This window comes from Octopus bimaculoides, chromosome 26, assembly GCF_046866305.1.
Source record: "Octopus bimaculoides isolate indiv1 chromosome 26, ASM4686630v1, whole genome shotgun sequence".
Lineage (NCBI taxonomy): Eukaryota > Metazoa > Mollusca > Cephalopoda > Octopoda > Octopodidae > Octopus > Octopus bimaculoides.
In genome coordinates, this window is record NC_142953.1 from 113,460 (window position 1) to 138,459 (window position 25,000).

The following is a 25,000-nucleotide window of genomic DNA, read 5'->3' on the forward strand; positions in this document are numbered from 1 at the left end:
GAGAAAAGGACAGAAGGAAGACAGTTTAAGTCACAGCAACACAATTCCGGTCACCAGCAATACCTATGGGTATTCCAAAATAAAAGTATTCCAGTAAAGGTATTCCAATAAAGGTAATCTAGGCCCACAGCAGCAGGAACACAAAAAAATCCTTCACAAATTGTTAGAATTTTCACAAGTTTTTCGGGGGCGAGATACGCCCACAAAAACAACAATTCTCGCAAAGTGAGACACAAAAAGTTTTCACAAGACAAAAGAAATTCTCAGTTCGCCGTTATGTTGACTCGACCAAGCCTACCAATAACGACGAACGAGAAACACAATTTGTTCACTAAACAACTTAAAGCCGCCGAAAGCAAACGGAACTGCCCCAGAGCTATACGAAATTTACTGGAAAAAAAATTGAAACAAAATAAATTACACACAGCTAAAAAAAACAATTCCACCTACCTCGATCGACTTCACACATTTTCAATTTTAGTGAGCGTTAAACACAGCGTCCACTTTGGTTCAACTGGAAGCTAGCTACCGGAAGTAAGCTAGCTACTCTATTTCACTGAATTAGCCACAAGGGCTGGACAAAGACATAAATGTGGTGAGGATGATAACAAAAGGTGAGAGACACCGACGCCCGCCGATCGATAACCCCTCGAAAACATTGTTCAATACAAATCCAATAAAAGTCAAAAATTCAATGGCAGTTCAATAAAATTCAATAAAAGTTCTTTTTAAAGATCTAATCTTCCTCATCCGGGCCTCCAAGCAAGTGTCCCGTCGCCATCAGGAGATCTCGCAGTGGCAAGCCCGGAAGAACGTAAATAAAATTCTCTTTTTGACAGGTCTTTTCGACCTCCATGACTTCTATATGATTTAAGACCTCCGCAGCCACCTGCGGAGGCCAACGTGGATGGTCTATTGATACCGAGTCGTAACGCTCACGGTCAAATAGATCATCCAGACACTTTTCAACGGGCCCTCCCTTGAGGTAACAGAAGATATACTCCGTTTCCTCATCACCGGGAGGGGCCGCAACCTGCTCTGTCAGTGGCACAAATCCCACTGACAGAGCCTCCCGATCCGGTGGCACACTTCCCAACGGAGGGGCAACGGGTTCGGTCGGTGGTACGAACCTCAACTTGAACTGTCTAACATCCACCATATCGCTCTTCCTCCTCTGCATTTATTTTATCAACCCCGGAAAAAGAAATAAATAAAGCTGACTTTAGGAAGGCGGGATTTGAACCAACGATGTCAATGATTGCCATCACAAATCCGACAAAATAATCCAGAAGACGAAGCTGAGACGATCTCGAAACGTTAAGAAACGCAGAAACGATATTGTTCTCTACTAAACGTAAAGAAGAAAGGATGAATGAATGTTGCTATAAAAAAGACAAACATTATTTTAGGGTCGATAAAAATAAGGCCCAATCGACGAACGCTGAAGGAGTTGACCAGAGCAATCTATTGGACTTTACAGCGTTGATATCGGTGCTCCAGCATGGAACAATGATACCAACAGGATAAAGTCGACAATATCGCCCAGGTCGACTCCTTTATAAAAGAATATATAATAGATAACTAAATAGTACCAAATAAATCCGGTTTCAGACATAATTCCAGTGGCTGTCTTTCATTTGTGGGTGCCATTGATTATAAAAACTAGAGACTTAACTAAAACAACCGAGTTATTTGTCGCCATGATAAACAAAACGACGGAGTTTGTTGTAACAAACGGCAGCCATTGAAGTGACATTTTGAGTCTGAGTAAAGATCTACACGCCTTCGGCAAATAATCCTGTCTGCTCACTCACTTAGCACTTAGTAGCTTTAGCTATTGTGGATTATTATTATTGTTGTTGTTGTTGATGTCGTCTTCGTCGTTATTGTTTATAAGTGTGTCGCCAAGGTTTCGAGACTTGATCATATCCGTGTTGCTTGTTTATCGATGTGTGTGTTTGTGTGTGTGTGTGTGTGCGAGAGAGAGAGAGAGAGAGAGAGAGAGAGAGAGAGAGAGAGAGAGAGTGTTTGTATACCTATTTATCGAGCTCTATGTATTTCTCTATCTCCACACACACACAACTGACGCCCCTCCATACTATTTCTTCCTCCACAGCTACCACAGCCCTATCTATTTAGCTATCGATATATATATATATCAGTCAGTCAATCTATCTATATTATTGTTTATTGATCCATCTATCCATACTCATCCATCTATTGGTTACAATATCCCTCTTTCTACCGATCTCTTTATTATCCACCGTTTTATATTATTTCACTTTCTCTCACTATCTACTAATCTCTCTACTAATTTATCTATCTATCTATCTACCTGTCTGTCTCTCTCTCTCTCTCTCTCTCTCTCTCTCTCTCTCTCTCTCTCTCTCTACCTGTCTATCTCTCTCTCTCTCTCTCTCTCTCTCTCTCTCTATCAACCTAGTCATGTTGCTACAGCAATATTTGGAGACTCTAAATTTATGAAAGACCAACAATCCCTGGGTTTACCTTTCGTTTGAGAAATAATCTAACGAGGGGTGTCTGGTCGATTAAACCGACGCCAGCATCGGACTGGTATATTATTTTAGTGATTGCCCCTGGAAGGATGAAAAAATTCAAGTTAATCTAAGATTTGAACTCAGAAGGTAAACAACCGGAACAAGTACAGCAAGAGGTGTTGTCCGATGCTCTACCGATTCTGTCAATCCATTGTTTTTGGTTTTGAGAAATAATAGCAATAAGAATCGTGTGTGTGTGTGTGTGTGTGTGCGCGCGAGGTTAATGAGGGGGAAGTATAGAGGACATATATACATACATACACACACACACATATATAAACATGTACTTACATATACTTATATAGAAGTATACATACACACACACACACACATAATGTAGGTATGTGTTTATATATATATATATCGTTGCCTTAGTATCGAAATAGGCTAACTACACATGTAGTACATGTGTAGTTAACCCAATTTGATACTAAGGCAAGGATATATACACACACACACACACGTGTGTGTGTGTGTGTGCGTGTATATATATATTACACACACACACACACACAGACATGTATGTGTGTGTGTATACGCATCTGAAGAAATTACTTCGATACTGATAGAAGCCAACCGGCCGAGTTCCCCAATTATCTCAATTCTCGGAGAATTCCCCCCCCCCCGACACCCCTTAACAGTGTTCGTTCTTCGCCTTTGTCGCGAACGAAAGAGGTAGCTTCAACGAGAACGTTCGACTTACAAGATGTAGCAGCTAAATCTCCGTCATAGAATGGGGTCTACTGTCTTCCCAACGGAAGAACCTAATGAATGAGTTAATTAGTCTCTGGGTCCACGATATCTAGAAATGGGTGGCCACGGTTGGAACATCGTTGACCATAGATATTCTTGATCTCCGACTGACCTGAGGCTGATCAACGACGACGGCGAAGAAGCCTCTTCGATGTCCAAAAATCAATACAGATCAAAAGGTAATATCGATACATTTTCCGGTAAACTGACGTTGAAAGCTGGAAGCAATTTCAAGAGACAAACTGGTTTCACTGATATTAGCTGCTGCTGCTGCTGTTGTTGCCGTTTTAGCGGTCGTCGTCGTCGGCGTTGTTGTTAACTAGATTTAAAAGATGGCTGCCTTGACAAAAAGCTGGAAGCGGTTGATTTATAGAAAACGACGAAGTTTAAGAAGAAGCTCCAAGTGTTTTATCAAAGATCAACGCTGACAGTTCGAGGGGAGGGGGAAGAGCGGGAGTGAAAGGAGAGGTCGGTGGAAGTTACTAATTAATTAAACCTGCTTCGTCTTTTAATTTTTGTTTTCGTCCCCACCATCTTGTTTCAAACAGAATTCTTTTCTACTTTAGGCACAAGGCCCGAATTTTTTTGGGGGGGTGGGGCAGTTGATTAGACCCCACTACGCAACTGGTACTTAATTTATCGACCCCCTAGTTAGTCTCCTGCATATCACGGGCCTTTAATGAGGAGTTGGCAAAGTCCTTAAATCCAAAAAACAATTCCCGAGTTGGGGTAGAAAGAAAACAATAAATTAAACAAAAAGAAATAACAAAACCAAAATGTTTAAATTATTTCTTTACTTCAAAAAAAAAAAATCATAATTATGTGATAAATTAAATGACAGGCTAATTAAATACACTTTATTACATTTTGTTTTGTCTTTTTTGTTGTTGGGTTTTTTTTTCTATCAGATATCAATCTAATCAATAAATGATAGGAATTGAGAAAAATCAAAGATTTTGGTCCATGAAATTCCTCTCGAAAACCTCCTGGAATTTGTTGCTCACCGTAATTGGTCGTTTGTCAAAATTGGACGGAGATCGGAGAGAATCCATGGATTGTTGTTTAACCCCAGGTTAGTGGTCATCAACTAAAGCAATCCAGCCTGTCTTTTTTTTTTTTTTTTTTAGCCAGGCAAAGTGTATCTAGGACTACATTATCCAATATGTCCTGCCAGTTTTTAAAGACAGCAGACTATCGTTTTAGAGTGATTTTTAGCTGCCATTTCTACCAGGTTCAGCAGCCATGGAAAGGCTCTCTTTGTTTTTTTTTTGTTTTTTTTTTCCTTTTTGGTTCCTGTGTTAAAATGGTCAAGTGGAAGTCAACAGGAATGGTCTGTCTGTGTGTCCCCTTTGAGTCTGTGAAGTCCTGAAGTAAAATGGCTTGTAATGGCAGATCTGAAGTTTTGGGTTTAACAAACTGATTTTTTTAGCAGATTCCTGGAATCATCATCATCATCATCACTATCACCATCATCATCATCATTATCATCATCATCATCATCATCATCATCACTATCACCATCATCATCATCATCATCATCATCATCGAGGGCAATTCAATAGAAATCGTTTTGAAACAATCAACTCTGATAAAGAACTAATCAAAATAATTAATGGTCCCTAATTTGGGCCGTAATTTTCAGGGGAAGGATTAGTTGATTACATCTCCCTGTCTGGACTGGTTCATTATTCCATCGGCCCAGGAGGGATGAAAGGCACAGGTGACTTCGACGGGGTTTGAACACAGAATGTAAAAGGCCAGAACAAATAGCACAACGCATTTTGTCCGATTCTGTGAATTCACATCGTGGATAATCAAGAATAAAGATCATTTCTAGTTAGGATCATAGAGCCTACATTAATAGGTGCCTTGTGGTGTTCACGGAAATCCTGGAGGGGATAAATGGAGACGAGACGAAGATCACTGAGGTAAGATTAACAAAGCAAAGAAGATTAACAAAGCAAGGGAGATTAACAAAGCAAGGGAGATAACTGACGTAAAGTAGACGGGGGGGTCCAAGGGAGATAACTCCGTGGTTAAAACCAGCATAAATATTTTTGAAATTAAATATTTCAAGAATTGGTCTTCCTTTTCTTTCTTCTCTCCACTCTCTGCTCTTGGAGGAATTTATGGTGTGTGAATGTGTGTGCTGTAGTGAGTACTACGGTGCGTACGTATGTGTTACTGTAACATGGTGCTTGTGATTATGTTAGTATATGTTGTGAATAGAAAAGAGAGAGATAAGGATGAGAGTAAAAGGAGAGAGGGAGAGGGAGAGAGAGAGGGAGGGAGAGGGAGGCAGACAGAAAGTCTAAAGTGTGTGTGTGTGTGTGTGTTTCGAAAACTGCAGAAGAGTGGATGAGAAGAAGCAAGGTGAATGGGTTTTTCGAAAAGCAGAGTCACTCAGTCAATGACATCTCAAGATTTCCTCATCATTGTTGTTGTTGGGAGGGGGAGGGGGTGTCAGTCATGGACATCACAGTAGTGGTGGTCAGTTATGGACGATTGCTCCAAACACAGGTATGGACGGCATGATCACTGTTTCACCTCAACCCAGTTCTGTTACAACAGATACAGTTCTGATAATGAAAGGCACTCCAGCCATGACCATGCCATCCGTTCATATATCCGTGTCCTTGTTTTCTCTTAAGATAGTGCGATGATTCAAGGGCGATCTGGCTGCTCTTTCCAGCATGTTAGATGACTGCATAGCAGCAAAGAGATTTCTGTTACAAAGGGCAACTATCAAATCCCTAAGAACCTGTGGGGTCCCATCTTTAGTACCAGGACCAAAACCCTAACAACCTGTGGGACCCCTATTTTAGAATGAGGGTCAAGTCCCAATGAGGTCCCAACTGTGTCAAGAAAAATAGCAAATCAATTTTACAAATTAATTGACATGGAATTAAACTGCTGTTTTGGTCTGAAGGATTAAACTGGGTTTGATAGGGTTTTGTAGGATGTGATCAGTAGGGGACAAAAATAGGGAGACACTTTGTTAAGGATTCCCAGAATGAAGGCATGGGTTGTAGTGGGGGTGGGGTGGAAAGAATTTTCTCAGTTTATATTCTTCAACTTTGGTTAGAGATTAAGGCATTTGGTAAGACAAGACTGGCAGAGTGCTGAAGACTTTATATATATACATTTATATATATATATATATTATATATACACACATTTTATATATTCTTATATACATATATACACTACATATATAGATGTATGTATGCATGTATATTTACACACAGCAACATACACATCAGAAATATATATATGCACGCACACAGAGATTTAATCTATATAGTCGCACAAACTCATTAATATATACAGTATAGACACACAGAGCTACACACACACATTTCATCTGTTTCTCTCTCTCTCTCTCCTAACAGAACTGCAAACTTGCACACACATACATACACACACACACCTCCCATTTCACATCCACTCAGGCTCGACACACCTCATTGTGTGTGCATGTTATATATTCCAAATTCTGTACAGTGTTGTCAATGTTCTCTGTACAATGGTAAGAGGGGAAACGGCACCAAAATTCTCCTTGTCTCTTCCAAGAGTCTCATTCAATGAAGAGATAAGGGAAGAAGTTTGGTTGATCAGTTGGTTTGTTGGCTGGTAAATTTGTAATCTTTTGGTTTCCAAAGATGGCCCTCCCCATTGACTGAGTTGGTGAAGATAAAGGCAAGTGAATTGGTAAGATTGCAGTTCCTTGCTTCGATGAGTGACCTCCAGAAAACAGCAACTCTTGATGCCCCAGTCTTGGAGATTTGGTCAACTTTCTGCTAAGTTCGGGAATCAATCTGGAGAAAGAAGAAAAGAGAAGAAATTCAATTCTCAGAAACTGGAAAATTGAAGAAAAAAATTAATTAAAACAAAAACACACATCACAGTTACTAGAACTGATGCGATCACATCATGCACATGTGGTTGTGATGCATGTGCCTGGTATACCCATATCAGGTGGGTAGTCATGATGGGTACATTGGGTTGTGTATATTTAGACCCTGATATTACTTTGATGGTGTGTGTGCTGCTCTCTCACTCAATGATAATAATAATCCGAAATTTGGGGGAGGGGTGGGGACCAAGTCGATTGCATCAACCACAGTGCGCAACTGGTACTTATTTTACTGACCCTGAAAAGATGAAAGGCAAAGTCAGTTGCAGCAGTATTTGAACCCAGAGTGTGAAGACAAACAAAAGACCACTAAGCGTTTTGTTCAGTGTGCAGAAGCCCATCAAATAGAAGGCACCAGTAATTGAATGGTCCAGCTTTGTCATGGTTACAAGTGTCCGTGGAGTACTCAGCCATTTCTACATTAATTTAAGAAACTTCAGTTGATCAAATAAAGAAATGTCTCAGTGTTGATGGGAGGAAGGATTGGGCAACCATTACTCACCAAATTTAGGAATAAAACATCCTCCATATTAGGCTTCTGACACAGAAAATCTTGATGCTTCATCCTCCTCGTCCACTTCTTCTCTCTTCAGCATCTTCTCCAGTTTACTTATTTCTTCATCCGTCACACGACATTCACTATCAAGTCGGTTGTATTCCTCTTCATACTCTAATCGCTCGTTGCTATCACTCGCTCGCAGTTTCTTGTCTCGTGCTGCAATTCTGAAATAAAGAAAAATTCATTTTACAATTCGTTATTTTTAATTTTCTATATTTCGCAATAAAATTCATCTACTTAACGTCCATTTCTTTCTTTGAGAAGTATTCAAAGGCAGGATTTTATGACTGAATCCCCTGCTATCTCAGCCCCCATCATCATCCTCCTCTTTATTCTAACTGGCCTCACCATATTCTTACGAACTGGTAACTTTAGGGTTCACTTGCCCCTCTGTCACACACAGGTCAGGTGTTGGGGCATGTTGCTACATTCACATTTGTCAGGCTATTCCTGGGTCTGCCTGGGTGACCCCACTGAGTAGAACCCCACTTAGTCCCCATCTCTGCAAGATACCACTTCATCTGCTGTGACCATGTAGCATGTGGTAGACCCATGTGAGCCGCCAACCCAGCCGGATCCCCAGTGAAGAGAACACAGTAAGCAGGGACTGACTCAGAAGACCGAGCAGCATGGCCAAACAGCCTGAGCTGACACTCCAGAATTATACAAGTAACAGGACTCACCCTAGTTTCTGAGCAGAGTCATTGGTTGGATACAAAACCTATTCAATGATAATCCATAATCCTGCAAAGTGTCCTGGAACCAGATTCCTGTAGATTTCCCATCATCCTAATTACACTTCCCAAACCATTCCTCAAAAAAAAAAAAAAATCCCCTTCCAAACCACATTGAATTCCTGGGTCCCAATTGTTCAACTGACCTGTTTTGTTTCAAACTGACCAGTTTAGATCTCATCTCGTCCAACTTAGTCTGGAGGATTTCTGCTGGACGGTCCACGTGGCCAGTCGATTTCCGAAACGGTGCTGCTGCTGCTGGAAAGAAATACAAAGAGACAAAATTCAAAACATAAAGAATTCTCTCAAGAATAGGGGGGAGTGAGGGGGGGGGGGAAGACTTGGTCACATGGTTAAGTTTCCTATGAAAACATGGTGTTGTAGGTTCTAGGAACCCTGAGGAAGTGTCTTTCAGAAATATGCAACAGAAACAGGAAATGCTATTGTTCTTGGAAGGAGAGAGAGATAATGAAACACCTGTCTTACCTTTTGACAAACCATTTGGTGTTGCTTTATTGCGAGCCATCCGGGCACTGTTTAAGCTTTTCGTCCGTGAACAAAAGGCGGGTGTGTCACAGTCATTGTTGGAGACGGAAGAGATCGGACTGACAGGGAATGGTTTCTTGTTTGATGTCGAGTGACATGTGTTACCATTCTGTGCAAAGTCTGTCTTGGAATATTCTTTGTTTTGTTGGTTCTTCTCCTCAATCATCAAGATTTTAGTCTTCACATCCCAAGACCGCATCAACGTCTCGATGTCCAGCTCGGACAGCAGTTCGCTGCTCCGACGCTGATTGTTCCAAGAATAAAAGAAGTCATTGAAAGTGTCATTTGAATCAGCAGCTGAGAGTTTGTCCAGGTTGCCATGCGATGAGGTCCGAGTGCAAGTGCTGTTCAGCTCACTGCACGAGGTGGTCAGACTGTTGATGCCTTTATAGCGTTTCTCTGAGAAACTCCTCTTTAAACTGAAGTCAACAGAACCCGACTTCATTGAGAGATCATCAGAAATACTGACACTACCAAAATCTGTCCCACTGCCGGAGAACCCTGCAAGGCTGTCCTTGTACTCCACTTGACTGTACAAATTACCCAACGAGTTCCTTTTGTTCACGTCCCACAGCAGTACTTCGTTACTAGATTCTTCTATCTCCTCGTTAACTTCTGTTGCGTCATACATTTCTTGTTTAACTCTCAGCAGCTGCTCGTCTTTCAGATTTGTGAAGCTTCCATCAGAAACTTTGACAACTTGATCTGACAATGTTGACGCTACATCATCAACTACATTTTCACCATCTTTCTCAGTTTGTCCAGATCCGTCAATCACATCAGGTGTCTGAAATACATGTAGGAAATTTAAATAAAATTAATATTTTAATTTTCCAAAATATTTTTCCAACTAAGTTGAGCAAATTTCAAATAGAATTAGATTCTACAAAAAAAAAAAAAAAGCTATACATATTTTCCTGGTTCAAGGACTTCAGTAAAACATAAACATATTGTTCAAAGAGAATTTGAAATTTAAAATACATTTAATATAATCCAATCTTTCTTAATATGACATTAAATTCCTAAATTTTTTCTTTGGTTACTTCATTTATATTTTTTTAGATTTCAATTATTTCTGTGGGAGGTTTTGGAATGTAACAGCCATGATAGTTGAGGATTACTGTGTTAAGAAAAAGGAGGTACTCAGGGATTTTCGATGATTATTTATTTAACATCAGGAATTCCAAATGAATTTCAGAAACAAGACACACACACACACACACACACACACACACACACACACAGACAGACTCACTTGTTTAGCATTCTTGGGACACTTCATGCTGAGCTGTCTGACTACAGGGATATCGGAATATGGTGTCTCTTCAAAGTATTGTTCCAAACCTTCTGGAACGTCCTCTGTAGAAGTCTCAGCCATCAGCACTGCCAACCAATTCTGCATCTCATCTTCATTTAGGGGCTGCCAACAAAACAAACAAAAAAACAGAAAACAGTTGACATAAAAGCAAACATGCACTCCCCCACCCCTTACTTCACCCACATTTTTACAGCAACACAACCCATTTCTGCCCACCCCCATCCAAATACAGAAGACATAAAAACAAAGAATCTTAAAAAAGTCACAGGAATGGGCATGTGGTAAGAAGCTTGCTTCCCAATCACATGGATTCAAGGTTCAGTCCCCCTGCATGGCACCTTCTACTATAGTGTCAGGCCGACCAAAGCCTCATGCAGGGAGAAGTCTGTCCTTTGTGTGTGTGTGTCTGTGTCTGTGTGTCTGTGTGTGAGCGTATGTGTTTTTGTGTCCATGTTTGTCCCCCACCATTACATGAAAACCGGTGTTGGTATATTTACATCCCCGTATCTTTACTGTTTAGCAAAAGAGACTGAATATTCATCAGGCTTTAAAAAATAAACACAGTAAGTCCTGGGGTCAATTCATTCAACTAAGAATTCTTCAAGGCATTGCCCCAGCATGGCCACAGTCTAATGACTGAAGTAAGTTAAAGAAGGCAAAAAAAACAATAAGTGTTTGAGAGACCCCAGATTGGAATGAAACCCCTTTTGCTCACCTCAACTGTGATTTTCTCAACGTTATCTTTCAGAATCATTAAACCGAGGTCACTCTTTGTTTCTGTCTTGGCCGAACGTACAACGCAATCCTTGAGCGGGAAACTCAACTCACAGACGTTATTTTTCTGGTTCATGTAACACTCAAACTCGCCCATCTTCACCAGGCACCAACGCTTGCCCCACCGTCGTTTGTTGAAACTGCTGTAGATGTTGAGGTAACCTGGAGGAGGGACCAGAATCGGTTATTATTTAAAGGATTTTTAACAGTAAGATTAAGAAGAAGAAGAATAATGACAACAACAACGGCAACATTGAGGACAGCAACAGGAATAACAAGAACAACAGCAGCTGAAAAGAGCAGCCAAATGATCCTCAAATACTACCTTATTATCTGGAAAAGGAAGGACAGATTAGAGAACGCAACCCCTAATATACCAAATGACAGGTTGGTCAAGGCTAGAAAGCTTTTTGGTCGTAGATTTGCTTCATTGGATTTGACATAGAGCTAAACAACAACAAAAACATATAACATAATCTTAGATGGCAGGGTGGTCACGTCTGGAATGATTTTGGACAAAGGTCTGCTTAATGAAGGCTGACCAAGGATTAAACAACAACAGTTAGTGAAATAGATACGATAGGTTCAGGGTGGTGAAATACAGAGATCTATGATCAAAGGCCTTCCAGATGTGACCATCCTGTTTTATTCAGACATTAAAACTGTATGTAAGACAATTTAACATAGACCAAAATAAAGAGGACCCTGTTAGCAACAGGAAAGGGATCATGCTTGCTGTAAGGACTCTAACCTTTGTACTCAGTGTCTCCTTGGTAAGTGCAGTGGACCCTCAGGCATGCTGACAGAGGATAGGGACTTCAGAGAGAGAGAGAGAGAGAGAGAGAGAGAGAGAGAGAAAGAGAGCAGAAATGGAGGAAAAATTAGTAATTAAGAAGAGGAACAACTAATAAACAAAGATCGTTAATTGTTCAGAAGTAGTTAATAGCTTCTGTTAGTGAGGTGAGTTTAATTAGCAGCAGAGCAGGTAGTGCAGGGGCAGGTGGAGGGCAAAAGAGCTTAATAAATAGCTTAAGGGCAGGGTGGAACTTGTTTAGGGAGCTTGTTATTTTTGCTGAGAGCAAGGGGTTGTTGCGCGTTTTAAATGAGGGGAGGTGGATTATATTAATATTTGTGGACAAAGTGCAAATGTGAAATGGTGACAAAGACATGGGTGTCGACTGTGAAAGGTGTGTAAAAGCTGAAAAGGGATGGGCTGAGCATGGTCTGCTGGTCCAGTAATGTTAACATGCATGGGTGACAAGGGAACAGGTGTGCTGAGAGATAAAAAAACAAGAGACAGACAGACAGAGAGAGTCTGTGTGTGTGTGTGTGTGTGTGTGAGACAGGGTGTACAAAAGAGCAGGTGCACAAAGAAAGGCTGTACTGCGGTTGATGCAATCAAGTTTCCCCCTCCACCAAAATTGCAGGCCTTGTGCCAAAATTTGAAATCAGTATTATTATCATTAACAAGAAAGTTCAAATTCTGCCAAGGTCAAATTTACCTTTCATCCTTTCAGGGGTCGATAAATTAAGTACCAGTTGCGTACAGGGGTCGATCTAATCGACTGGCCCCGTCGCCCCAAATTTCAGGCTTTGTGCCTATAGTAGAAAGGATTATTATTATTATTATTATAAGGTGGAGAGCTGGCAGAATTGTAAGCATGCTGAATGAAATGCTTAGTGGTACTTCACTTGTCACTACATTCTGAGTTCAAATTCTGGCAAGGTCGACTTTGCTGCTCATTCTTTCAGGGTTGATAAATTAAGTACCAGTGAAACACTGGGGTCGATGTAATTCAGCCCCTGCCCCAAAATTGCTGCCCTTGTGGCAAAATTTGTAACTATTATTATTAATTTTCAAACTTTTTGGAGGTGATTTTGCGAGTCACACTTAACTGTTTGGAGAGAGAGAGAGAGAGAGGGAGAGGGAGAGAGAGAGAATGAGAGAGAGAGAGAGAGAGAGAGAGAGAGAGAAAGAGAGAGAGAGAGAGAGAGAGAGAGAGAAGCCATGTCTTGTGCTGGATTTACAGTTGTGTAATAAAAACTATTTCTGATGAGTGCCATGCAAAAAAGACAAATTTATTGAACAACATGGAGGAGGATGTTGAGAGGGATGGCCAACATAGCCCAGACTTACTCTTCTACAGGGCTTAGTTAGCTGTTCTTCAGAACAAGGGGACCATCCCTTCCCATTCCATTTCTGGAAGCAGTCCCGCATGCTGTTACACAAAATTCCAGGCAGAAATACTTACTTTTACACAAGATGTTAGTATCTTCCTGCCAGCTCTGTTCCAATAAGGAAACCAATTTTTCGGACTTGGGAATATCAGGGGATGTGTCAGGGGTGGAGTTCTTTTTCCTTGGCAAAGAATTCAATGAGAACCTGCTTAGCTTCAAATCTGCATCTTTTTTGGGGTATCTCCGCCAGTTGAGGTTTTCAAAGAACCGCGATGCCCTCATTGCTAAGTTACCCATACGTGGTGGTGCTTTCTCAGACAAATATTCTGTAAAGAACAAATCACTGCTAGTTGTGTTACCATTTATTAACCATTTCAGGCCCTCCAACTGCACAAGTCCACCTCTGTCCCATACCATGTTCAACCAATTCAGGCCCCACTCCTCCTACTGCACATGTCCACGATAACCAACAAGAAAATACTAGAAATAGCAACAAAATCTCCCCTCAAATCACAGGAAGGACATATTGGATAATGAAGTCTTAAGTACACCTATAAAGTTGGGATGGTCATCATTAGATGGTCATCAAAGCTGGAATACCTTTTAATCAGAGGTGACATGGGGATAAACAAAAACCAAGGTTACCAGGCAGGTGTCACATTGATCATGGGTCCAATTTTCTTAAAATGCCCATATGTGGCCCCCACTCATAAGTATCACTGTTAGGAGTTAATCAAAGTAAACAGGGATTAGGGTTTATTACAAGAGATTTGGACTCCAGCAGCTGAACTGGGGTTTGCCTTATAATTCCTCCTGTCCTGAGGCCATTCTCTTTAATTTCTCGCAAACTCACCCACACCATCTGCTTTGGTATCTGGCTGAGGAGCCCCAAAGAAAGTAATTCTTAGTTGACCCTTTCACCATTTTTGGAGGGTCAATCTGTTAATGCTTGTTACTGGTTTATGTAATGTGTCCCCCACCCCACCTCCTTCACATAATTAGAGCTAATACCGATAGATCTGGTTGTAATGTCTGCAGTCTGTGGTGGTCCCTAAAACACATTTTGGATTCCCTTCATCCCAAATCATAAAAAGAAATCAGGAAATTAGAATGAATTATTGAAATTTCAGAAAAATAAGGATTCTAATTTTACTCAGACATTCCTAAAATGCAGGGATCTCATGTCTCCTGTGATGGCCCCTTTTCTTGTTACATAAAACTTTAATACTTTTGAGATGGTGGTGGCGATGGGGATGGGGGTCACCATTTTCCTTTAGGTACAGGAAAACAGTGACCCAATGGTCTTTTGGATAAAATTTTAATTGTTTTGATGAGAAACAAGATGTGTTTCCTTGTGTTGGGTGGGGGAGGGGAGAAGGGATTAGAAAAATAATCCCTTCCTAGTTATTGTTGGGAGTTAGATGTTAGAAAGCAGCTTTTACTTCTGTTATTGTGGAGTCAAAGGATTAGAAAGTGGTCCATAATAGTCCTGTCCTTGTGATATTGTGTTATAGAGACCAAAGGGTTTGGAAACTGGTCCTTTAAGGGCTATAAAAGTGATCCTTTTTTTGTAAAGAAGGGAAGAATTAAAGTACAACACAAGGACCCTGATATATCATCATCATCATCATCATCATCAACATCCTTGATTGGTGATTAACCTAAATGAGTTATATAAAAAGTCATATTAATGAGACACAATTTCAATAAATAAATTACACAAGAAGAGGTCTGCTTAATTAATCCTAATTAGACCTAATTAGACAACAAAATATTTCCATCAGTTTGTAGAATCATTTATTTGCTGACTGTTCTTCTTTAAGATTGCTTTACCAATCTCATGGCGTGTGGCCATGCTGCAACACCCAAAGCATTGATGTCAATCACGTCAACCTCCACAGCCCTTTATCTGCTTCTCATAGGTTGGCCTGAGGCTATAGTAGAAGACACTTGGCCAAGGTGCCAAGCCATGGGACTGAATCCAGAACCATGTGGTTGGAAAACAAGCTTCTTACCACACAGCCACACCTGCACCTTATGTTGGGGGTTTTTTTCTTATGTAAATAATGATTGCAGACCATCCTGCCCACACCCCTGCTGCAATGGAATGTCCAGTTTTGTATAAGCCACTTCAAACAGGAGATGTGGAACCAACAACTGCATGGTCAGTCAATCTGCTAGAAGTAGCAGTCAAATCTCCTTCAAACCATTTTCTACTATCTTAAAACAAAAAGTGAAAGTAGTTTGAACAAAAAAAAAACAGACTGGGTGGTCATAGGTGGAGTCTCTTGAAGAAGAGGGTTGGGTGGGAGATTCTCTTGTTGGTGCATCGAGAGAAGACTTTAAATTGAGCTAATTTCTTTGAAAGTCCCTTCACTGTGGATGGGGCGGGGAGGAGGGAATTGGTCTGGTAAAGATTTCCTATTGACCTCAGTGAAATCAATCACATTACCTGATATTGAAGGTGGACGATGCAGATTCTCGTCTTGGCTGCCCCTTTCACTGCTGTCATTGGACAGATTTGAAACTGAACCTCTCATGTCATTCTAGAAAAAAAAAAACAATATGCAACACATGAAACCACAACAATAACATTTCAGAACACCCTCCCCCCTTTTTTTTTAATCATTTCAATAAAACAATTTGTCTAATTTGGTTCCCATGGTAACCATTACAAACAAACCCAGAAATATAAATAAAAGAAAAGCAAGTCGAGTAACTTTCATTGGCTTCTTAACTGTTGTAGTCATTGTTCTTGTTTTTTATTTGTTGTTGTTATTTAAAACTCAGTCAGAGAATAAACACATAATCTGAAGAAAACAAGATGAAAGTATTACTCATCTCCTAAGTGAATGCAGTAAGCTAGCATGAAAAGAGTACAGGCATAACTGTGTCATTATAAAGGGTGTGGTGGAATATTAGCCAAGCATGTGAATTCTGACAGAGAAGTGATATGAACACAAGCCAGGGGCTGTGATGGTGAAGAGTAATTCTAGGGTATTATGGGATTTCTCCATAGAAGGCCAGATATGATAGTAGAGGGCATAAAAAAATGTAGGGTCACAGATTTTGCAATACCATATGATAACAGAATGGATATCAAAGAAAACTAAGAGATATCAGGACCTAGCCTGCGAGATGTAGAAACTGTGGACAACTAAGACAACAATTACTGCAGTGGCAACTGGTGCATCTGACGCAAGAGACAAACTGCATCTTAAGAGGTGGGAAAATATTGGAAGAGAGACTCACGTGGTCCACCTGTAAAAAAGGATAATCGTGTATTCGGCGAGAATCCTAAAAAAGAAGATTCTTGAGATTTGAAGAGACTTGTTGTCACCAAACCTCAAGACAACATTTCTGCTAATTAAAATTAGCATGTAATAGCATTGGAATAACAATAATAATAATAATAATAATAATAATAATAATAATACTTTGTTTCTAATTTCAGACACTAGGCCAGCAATTTAGAGGGGAAGAGCAAATCAATTACACTGACCCCCACCAGAACTCATTTGGTACTTTATTGACCCTAAAAGGTTGAAAGGCAAAGTCAACCTCAGCTGGATTTGAACTCAGAATATAAGGAGCTGCAAGAAATACCGTTAAGCATTTTGTCATAATTAATGAAATCTTCTAGAAATCATCTTAACCGACCAATGTCAACTGGTGGTAATGGTGGTGGTGGTGGTGGTGGTGGTAGCAACAATAACAACACTATACTTGTACATGGCAGATTGACCTGCTAGAAATAGCAGCCAAGTCTCCTTTGACTTAAACCTTACAACTTTGAAAAGAGAAGGACACATTGCAGACTGTTATCCAGGTTATCCTATAGAAAAAAAATGTCAGGATAGTCACCACTGGAATGTCTCCTCTGATCATAGATCTGTTCAGCCAGGGTCGACCAAGGGCTAAACAACCACAACACTTTGCAAATGATTTCATTTCATGTCAACAAATAATTTGTCACTCCTCAGACAACTCCTTCCACCCTGTCCCTCCACTAATGACCACCACCACCATGTCAGATATGTACAACGTATTATTACATTGGTATATATTGAATTACAGATTAATTAGATTCACAACAAACCACCACCACACGGTATCACTACCTCACCATGCTCTTGTGTATGTGTATACAGGTGTGTGTGTGTGTATGTATGAATGTGTGTATGAATGTGTGTATGTGTAGGTATGTGATGTATGTATGTATGAATGTGTATGTGTGTAGGTATGTGTAGGTATATATGCATGTTCCCTTGTATTTTTGATTATTTCAAACCTTCCTCTGAACAAGGAACTGGTTTTTAACAAACATCCAAAGCTCCACCATTGCAATGGAGATAACAAACAAGAATTCACACTTTAAACGTGAGCAATGTCTTGCACATTTTGACAGTTCCACTTACAGATTGTATTTCTAATATGTTAATTAGCTTGCTGGTTTCTTTTTCTGAAAACCCTAGCTTATCCACATTGTCCCTTAGGCATTCACTCACGAAACCCAAGAGGACCAATTACCATTGGTATAAATGTGAATTATAATCTGGATACAGAAGCTGGAGGTTTCAAAGCAGTTATCCTTAGTTCTCTTTCTCTTTGATTTCCAAAGAGATATTCACATCAACAGGGCAGCCGACCTCTATGACAGTACATACTTTTCTTGTCTGTCCCAAACAACAATATCTGGCCTGTTGTGCTTTACTGAAGTTTTGATGGGAATGTTCCACTCGTATTCCTTGTGTGAATATTTGTATACGTATTCAATAACAGAAGGATTCTGTATATCGATTCCAGGACAGTCTTTTTTTTTTAATTGTATATTGTTTTAGCGAGAACATCATGTCACATTGGGAAGTAACACCTTGATGGCATCTTTAGGCAGCCATGTCTGCTGATAACACCTTGTTGTATGTGTGCAAATATATGCGCATGTATGAAAGTATGTATACATACATGTGTGTGTGTGTGTGTGTGAGTGAGAGAGAGGAAAAAAAATGAATGTTATTAAGTTCTCATTGCAAACCATGCAGTACACACACACGTGTATGTATGTATGTATGTATGTATGTATGTATGTGAGTATTTATGTATGTATGTGAGCATGTATGTATGTATGTATGTATGTATACAATATATATTCTCAGAACCTTGTTATCTTCACAAATATATAGTTATTATACACGGATGCACACACACACACACACACACAATCTTATAAACACTAAAATATTAGTGAAATACAATTATACTGAAATATTATAAGACATCATCACATATCATATTACATACAAACATTATGAGAGTGTGTGTGTGTGTGTGTGTGTGTGTGTGTGTGTGTGTGTGTGTGTGTGTGTGTGTGTGTGTGTGTGTGTGTGTGTGTGTGTGTGTGTGTGTCTACATATACACACACATGATATATGAGTGATTTTCATTGTATTGCAATGTCAGCAGCTACAATTGAATAATGTAATTAACAGGGAATGCAATAATTGGGTGTGTGTATATATATATATATATATATATATATATATATATATATATATATAATGTCTCACATGTATTAAACATTGAGAGAGGTTAAAATAATATTCATCTTGTTAAAGAATTATGACCATTCTAACGGTGCTGGGTTTAACATTATCCCATGCAGAAGTTAATGGATTTCATACAAAAATTAACATTATATCACATGTAAGAATTAACATTATCTCGTACAGAAATTATCATTATCACATACAACAATTAACATTATCTCATACAGAAATTATCATTATCACATACAAGAATTAGCATAATCATAAACAAGAATTAGCATTATGACATTCATCAATTCAGTATTATTCCAATTAAAAACTAATTAGCAATAATTCAAGTTAAGAATTAGACATATTTTTCATCCAAAGAATACAAGAACTTCCAGAATATAAGATTAAAAGAACTTCATTGTTTGTCTGTTGATTGTGTTCCACTAAGTTTTGGTCTCTGGTTCCCCCTCAGGTGTTTTGTAACCTGGAGGTCAAACAGAATGGATTTAAACCTGGAACTTTATTTTTCTAAACCATATTAATTCTTGAACAACTGTAAACAATACTGTCCACGATTTTGGTTGCAACAAAAATGATTCATAAAACAAAACAGATATTACAATATAGGGGGTGGGTCCTAAATTTTTAATTTTCTAACTATTTTGGTAGGTTTTTTTAAAAAAAAACTTTCTCTGAGGAATGTGGCATAATTCTGTTATCTAATCTTGTATAAGGAACAAATATTGTTTGTGGTCCCATTGTAGAAGAGGGATAACTATGTCACTGGGTCTCGTAAAAGGTAATAAAAATGACTGAAGACAAGAAAAGCTTCTGGCCATAGAAATAAAAGTCAGGTGTCTAACTGTTCAACCCATACCAGCAGGGAAAAGAGTCACAACATGATGACGCTGAATGAAGGACTGCTGATTGTGACAATGTACAACCACGAGAAGAGTTTCCAGCAAGCGCAGTGAGAGAAAGATGTTTCTGGAGTATGTTTGGAGGATAGAGGATGGCTGTGTGCAGCGAGATGACAATCGGCCGACCATAAACAGCAGCACACTTCCTGCCTGAGTATCTCACAATAAATGAAGAGAGAGAGAGAGAGAGAGAGAGAACGAGAGAGATAGAGAGAGAGATAGAGAGAGAGAGGATTTAAATAAACATGAGATAATTAGAGAAGGAGATGTGTTGTATAGATATAAGAGATGAATAATTAGAGAGGAAGAGAGATTAAATAATTAGGGAATGACAATTCCAAATTAATTGACTTGTCATTTATAGAGAGGATTGTTTTGAAATAAACTCACAGAAGAATAACAAATATTGAATGTCAAATGTTGTCATAGGAAGGTAAATGACGATATGGGTGTGTGTGTATGTGTGTGTGTGTGTGTGTGTGTGTGTGTGTGTGTGCACAAGGAGGTGCATGGCTTAGTGGCTACAGTGTTACACTTGTGATTGTAAGATTGTGGTTTCGGTTTCTGGACCAAGCAGCACATTGTGTTATTGAGCAAAATACTTCATTTCACATTGGCCCAGTCCACTCAGCTGACAAAAGTAAGTAATCCTGCAAGGGACTGTCGTCCCATCCAGGAAGGAATATATGTATATGTCACAGAAGCCAGGAAACCAGCCCCATAAGTCTACATAGCTCGAGAAGGAACTTTATTCTTTATATGTGAAACAAAGATTATAGAGAGTTATCAAAAAATGCAGCAACGACTCAGAAAAGCTATGTTCTCAAATACCTTACGCACCCTGTCGATGTATATTATATATATACATATATATATATATGGATGTATGTATCACGTAATCGCCCAGACTATCAGATGTTGTTATACATCGCTGGTCACAATGCACTTTCCCTCATTTTAACTTTTGAATGATGCCATCCCACTGGCTAGACGGACAGGCCAACATTCCACCCCGATCGGAAGGCTAGACGATTGCAGGGGGGGGGGGGTCCCCATTTAAAGCTGAGCAGACTGGAACAATATAAAATGAAGTGTTTTGCTCAAAATCACAACACACCATCCAGCCTGGAAATTGAAACTGTGATCTGGTGTTCACAAGTGCAACACCCTAACTACAAGCTCAAGTGCCTTCATATATATATATACACACACATATATATATATGCATGCACGTGTGTATATACATATATACATACACATACAAACGTGTTTAAAAGGTTCATTAAGCAAATAAAAAAACAACTCCAAAAATTAAGAAAATAGTAAATAAAAACACAAAACATTAAAAAAAGTTGAGTTAATTGAAATTTCCATGGAAACAAAGAAAACCCAGAAGAAAATTAGTTAAGAAGAGAAAAGGTTGGAGAAGTGGGGTGGAAAACCATGGGGGTCGAACAGGAAAATTGACATTGTGGGGCATTGGGGAGGGGATGCAAAAATATAACAGGAAAAAAAGGCCCTTTTAATTGATATGCTTTAAATAATTGTTTCCAACTGTTTCTAGGCACAGGGATGGATGTGTGCTAAGAAGCTTGCTTACCAACCACATCATGGTTCTGGGTTCAGTCCCACTGTGTAGCACCTTGGGCAAGTGTCTTCTACTATAGCTTTGGACCGATTAAAGCCTTGTAAGTGGATTTGGTAGATGGAAACTGAAAGAAGCCCAGCATATATATGTGTGGGTATATATTATCATCACCATCATTTAACACCCGTTGTCCATGCTGGCATGGGTTGGACAGTTTGACTGGGCTGGCACACTGGGAGGCTGCACCAGGCTCCAGTCTGATTTGGCATGGTTTTCTATGGCTGGATGCCCTTCCTAACGCCAACCACTCCGAGAATGTAATGGGTGCCGTTTGCGTGACACAGACATATTTACATAAATTGAAACAATTGTAAATGCTACCTTCATCTCTGCTTCTTCCCCCTTCGTTATCTAATTAAATTGAAGACATCCCAGAGGCACCCAACTAAACACCACCAAGGTCAGACATTTATATGCATATACACAACAGGCTTCTTTCAGTTTCCGTCTACCAAATCCACTCATAAGGCTTTGGTCAACTTCAGGTTATAGTACAAGATATTGCCGAAGGGACTGAACCTAGAACCATGTGGTTGGGAAACAAGCTTCTTACCACACAACCACACCTGTGTCAATATACACACATATATATATATATATTTATGTATATATGTTCTTAGACATAAAAAACATCTCTATTTTTCCAGAAAAACAAATGAAAATGAAAAAAAAAAAACATGAAGTCATGGATAAATGGTGCTGGAAAAAGGGTGGATGGTGCTGGAAAAAGGGTGGTGTATCAAATACCAAGAAGGAAAACATAATGATTAATAAAGGAAAATCAATGAAATGGTTAGTTAATGAGAGAGCAGCAACAGCAGCAACAGCAGCAGCAATGAGTTAGTTTGTTTGTTTCTTTTTTTTTTGTATATGAAAGGGGGTGGGGTGGGGGGATAAACAAACAAGAAAAATCAAATAAAACCAAAAAGAAAAAAGAAAAAAACAAGCAAATTCAAGAAGCAACACATATATAAAAATACATATATATATTTAAAGATATATACATATATATATATTACATACGTGTGTATGTATATGTGTGTGTGTGTGTGTGTATACGTATACACACACACACACACACACACACCTAACAAAAAGATAAAAAGGAACCAAGAAAAAGAAGAAAAACAGAAGAAACATGAATGTAGAACGTCCGAGAATGACTGGGTGTATATATATATACATGTGTGTGATATATATACATATATATATATATACACCCCAGTGTTGGCGTTCTTGTTGTCAATATTTTTACCTGTAATGTAGTGACATTGGCCCAGGTGAACCACTGATAAAAGGAGAGAAAGAAAAAAAAGAAACAAGAAATGTAACAATGGCATCAAATTTTGGCACAAGGCCAGCAATTTCAGTGGAGGGCATGGCTGGAAAATTCGCTGCAACAAATGTCGGTGTATAGGAAAATTTGCCATGAGGACAATGATAAAGCACACCATATTCATAGTCATTCCTTCTTTTACTTGTTTCAGTCATTAGACTGTGGCCATGCTGGAGCACCGCCTTGATGAATTTTAGTCGAATGAATTGACCCTAACACTTTTTTTTTAAAAAAGCTTGGTGCTTATTATATCGGTGGGTTTTTTTTTTTTTGCCAAACTGCTAAGTTACAGGAATGTAAACAAACCAACACCGGTTGTCAAGTGGTGGTGGTGGTGGTAGACAAACACATACACACACACACACACACGACAGGCTTCTTTCAGTTTCCGTCTATGGTAAGATGGAATGGTGAGAGAGAAGGAAGAACACAGAGAAAGAGAGAGAGGGGGGGGTGAGAGAGAGTGTGAGAGAGAGAGAGAGAGAGAGAGAGGGGTAACAAAATTGGTAAAAAAAAAAGCTTCCAACATGGCAGGTTACAACACTGAAATAACACAAATTTGCAAAAAGCATAAAATCATATCAAACAGAGACATATATATAAGTATAATAAATATAAATACATATATATATATATATATATATATATATATATATATATATATATATATATAATAAATATAAATACATATATATATATATATAAATATAATAAATATAAATATATATATATAAATATAAATGTATATCACAAAGACACACACACACACACTTATACCTTCATAGGCAAAACAAACACGCAACATCTGAATGTGTGTGTGTGTGTGTGTGCACTTTGGATGGGTGATAAAGATTACGTAACATCTCACCAATGTACAAAAGGTGTAAAAATGCATCAAAACAATAGAGATTTGAAAGAATGACCTTCATTCCGTTTTCTGTCTATGCGTGTGTGTGTGTGTGTGTGTGTGTGTGTGTGTGTGTGTGTGTGTGTGCGTATTATTATGTTGTAAGAGTACACATTTAGACTTCTTAAACAAGAAGATTAATGACAGCTACAAATGGTCTTTGAGTCTCCTGGCTCTCCAATCAGAGAGACTGCCACGTTATTGGATCCACATTTACATAAGGTGAATACACACACACACACACACACACACACATATGCAGAAACTCAAAAACACATACACACACATGCTAATATTGACAGATACCTGTGTGTGTGTGCGTGTGTGTGCACGTGCATGCATGTGTGTGTGTATTGCTCTGTGCATGAACACAAAACAGAAATAAAAGGACTAGTTGGTGATTGCACACGCATAATATATGCGGATACAAAGTGATAAGCATATACATACACATGTACACATACATATAGACATACACACACACATGCACACACGTGCGCGTGTGTGTACATGTATACACAGAGAAAGGATGACAAAACCAGCAAAAGAAACTTTTGAAGAATTCGTCCAAAATGATTTACTTACTCTGCTTCCCATCCCAGAATCGGAATGGCCACTGAATGGTCTGTTGAGAAAGTGTGGAGAATTAGGAACTGGTCGACCTTCAGAAACACATCTCATTCCCTGCAAAGAATTCATCAAAGAATATTCAAAAATTAACCAAAACATATGCACATGTGTTAATGATGACAAACTATCCAAGAGAATAATTAAGTTACTAAAATCTGGTGGCACAAGAGTAGATGGGAACCTTCAGGTCTTCTACAGACAACCATCTCTAGCAACTGTGGCAAACCAGTGGCTTAACCCTTTCAGCCTTTAAACCAGTCATATCCAGTGGCCCAAATATTCTGTTTTATGTTGAAACTGGCCTCACACACCTACTCAACTATGTCATGAGAAGATGATAAGCTAACAGCAGTGACTGGTAGGTTTCTATAATAAAAGACTGTGAGGGGTGGTGAGGGGATGTGAAAGTAAATGGTAAAAGTTGGGTCCTTGGTACATCATCCGACTCCTCACCCTTGCATTTTTGTAGCAGCAGAAGAAACATGGAATCAGAGAACTGAAGACAGCATGTCCCAAGGAGGAATCTACTTACCTCAGTCCAGATGAGAGCCCAGTCACGGTAATCGACAGAGAAATGGAGCGTCTCAGAGGTGGGGTGCACCAGTTTCAGTTCGTATCCATGACGACTGTCACGATCGATAAAGTTGACAGAGTAGCCAGCCAGGTTAACAACGACACAAGGCCGA

At 39.2% G+C, this 25,000-nt stretch overlaps 1 protein-coding gene across 23 annotated transcripts in view; it reads right to left on the reverse strand.

The window, feature by feature from the left end:
- Window positions 1-4,122: 4,122 nt before the first annotated feature.
- LOC106882118 (uncharacterized) overlaps window positions 4,123-25,000 on the reverse strand; it is an 87,799-nt gene continuing 66,921 nt past the window's right edge. For 9 of the 23 annotated variants that reach the window (XM_089342884.1, XM_089342885.1, XM_089342892.1 and 6 more), the window contains 11 exons: window positions 24,847-25,000; window positions 24,270-24,368; window positions 16,589-16,633; window positions 15,789-15,882; window positions 13,411-13,662; window positions 11,100-11,320; window positions 10,322-10,486; window positions 9,007-9,853; window positions 8,667-8,778; window positions 7,730-7,950; window positions 4,123-7,129 (listed from right to left, as the gene is read on the reverse strand). The exon at window positions 24,847-25,000 is cut by the window's right edge and continues 201 nt beyond it. In XM_089342884.1, coding sequence (XP_089199010.1) covers window positions 7,758-7,950; window positions 8,667-8,778; window positions 9,007-9,853; window positions 10,322-10,486; window positions 11,100-11,320; window positions 13,411-13,662; window positions 15,789-15,882; window positions 16,589-16,633; window positions 24,270-24,368; window positions 24,847-25,000 — 2,182 coding nt within the window. In that variant the 3' untranslated portion in view covers window positions 4,123-7,129; window positions 7,730-7,757. Of the gene's footprint in view, window positions 7,130-7,729; window positions 7,951-8,666; window positions 8,779-9,006; window positions 9,854-10,321; window positions 10,487-11,099; window positions 11,321-13,410; window positions 13,663-15,788; window positions 15,883-16,588; window positions 16,634-22,696; window positions 22,730-24,269; window positions 24,369-24,846 lie in introns of all 23 variants that reach the window. The other 14 variants (XM_089342896.1, XM_089342883.1, XM_089342888.1 and 11 more) reach the window with 8 other exon arrangements.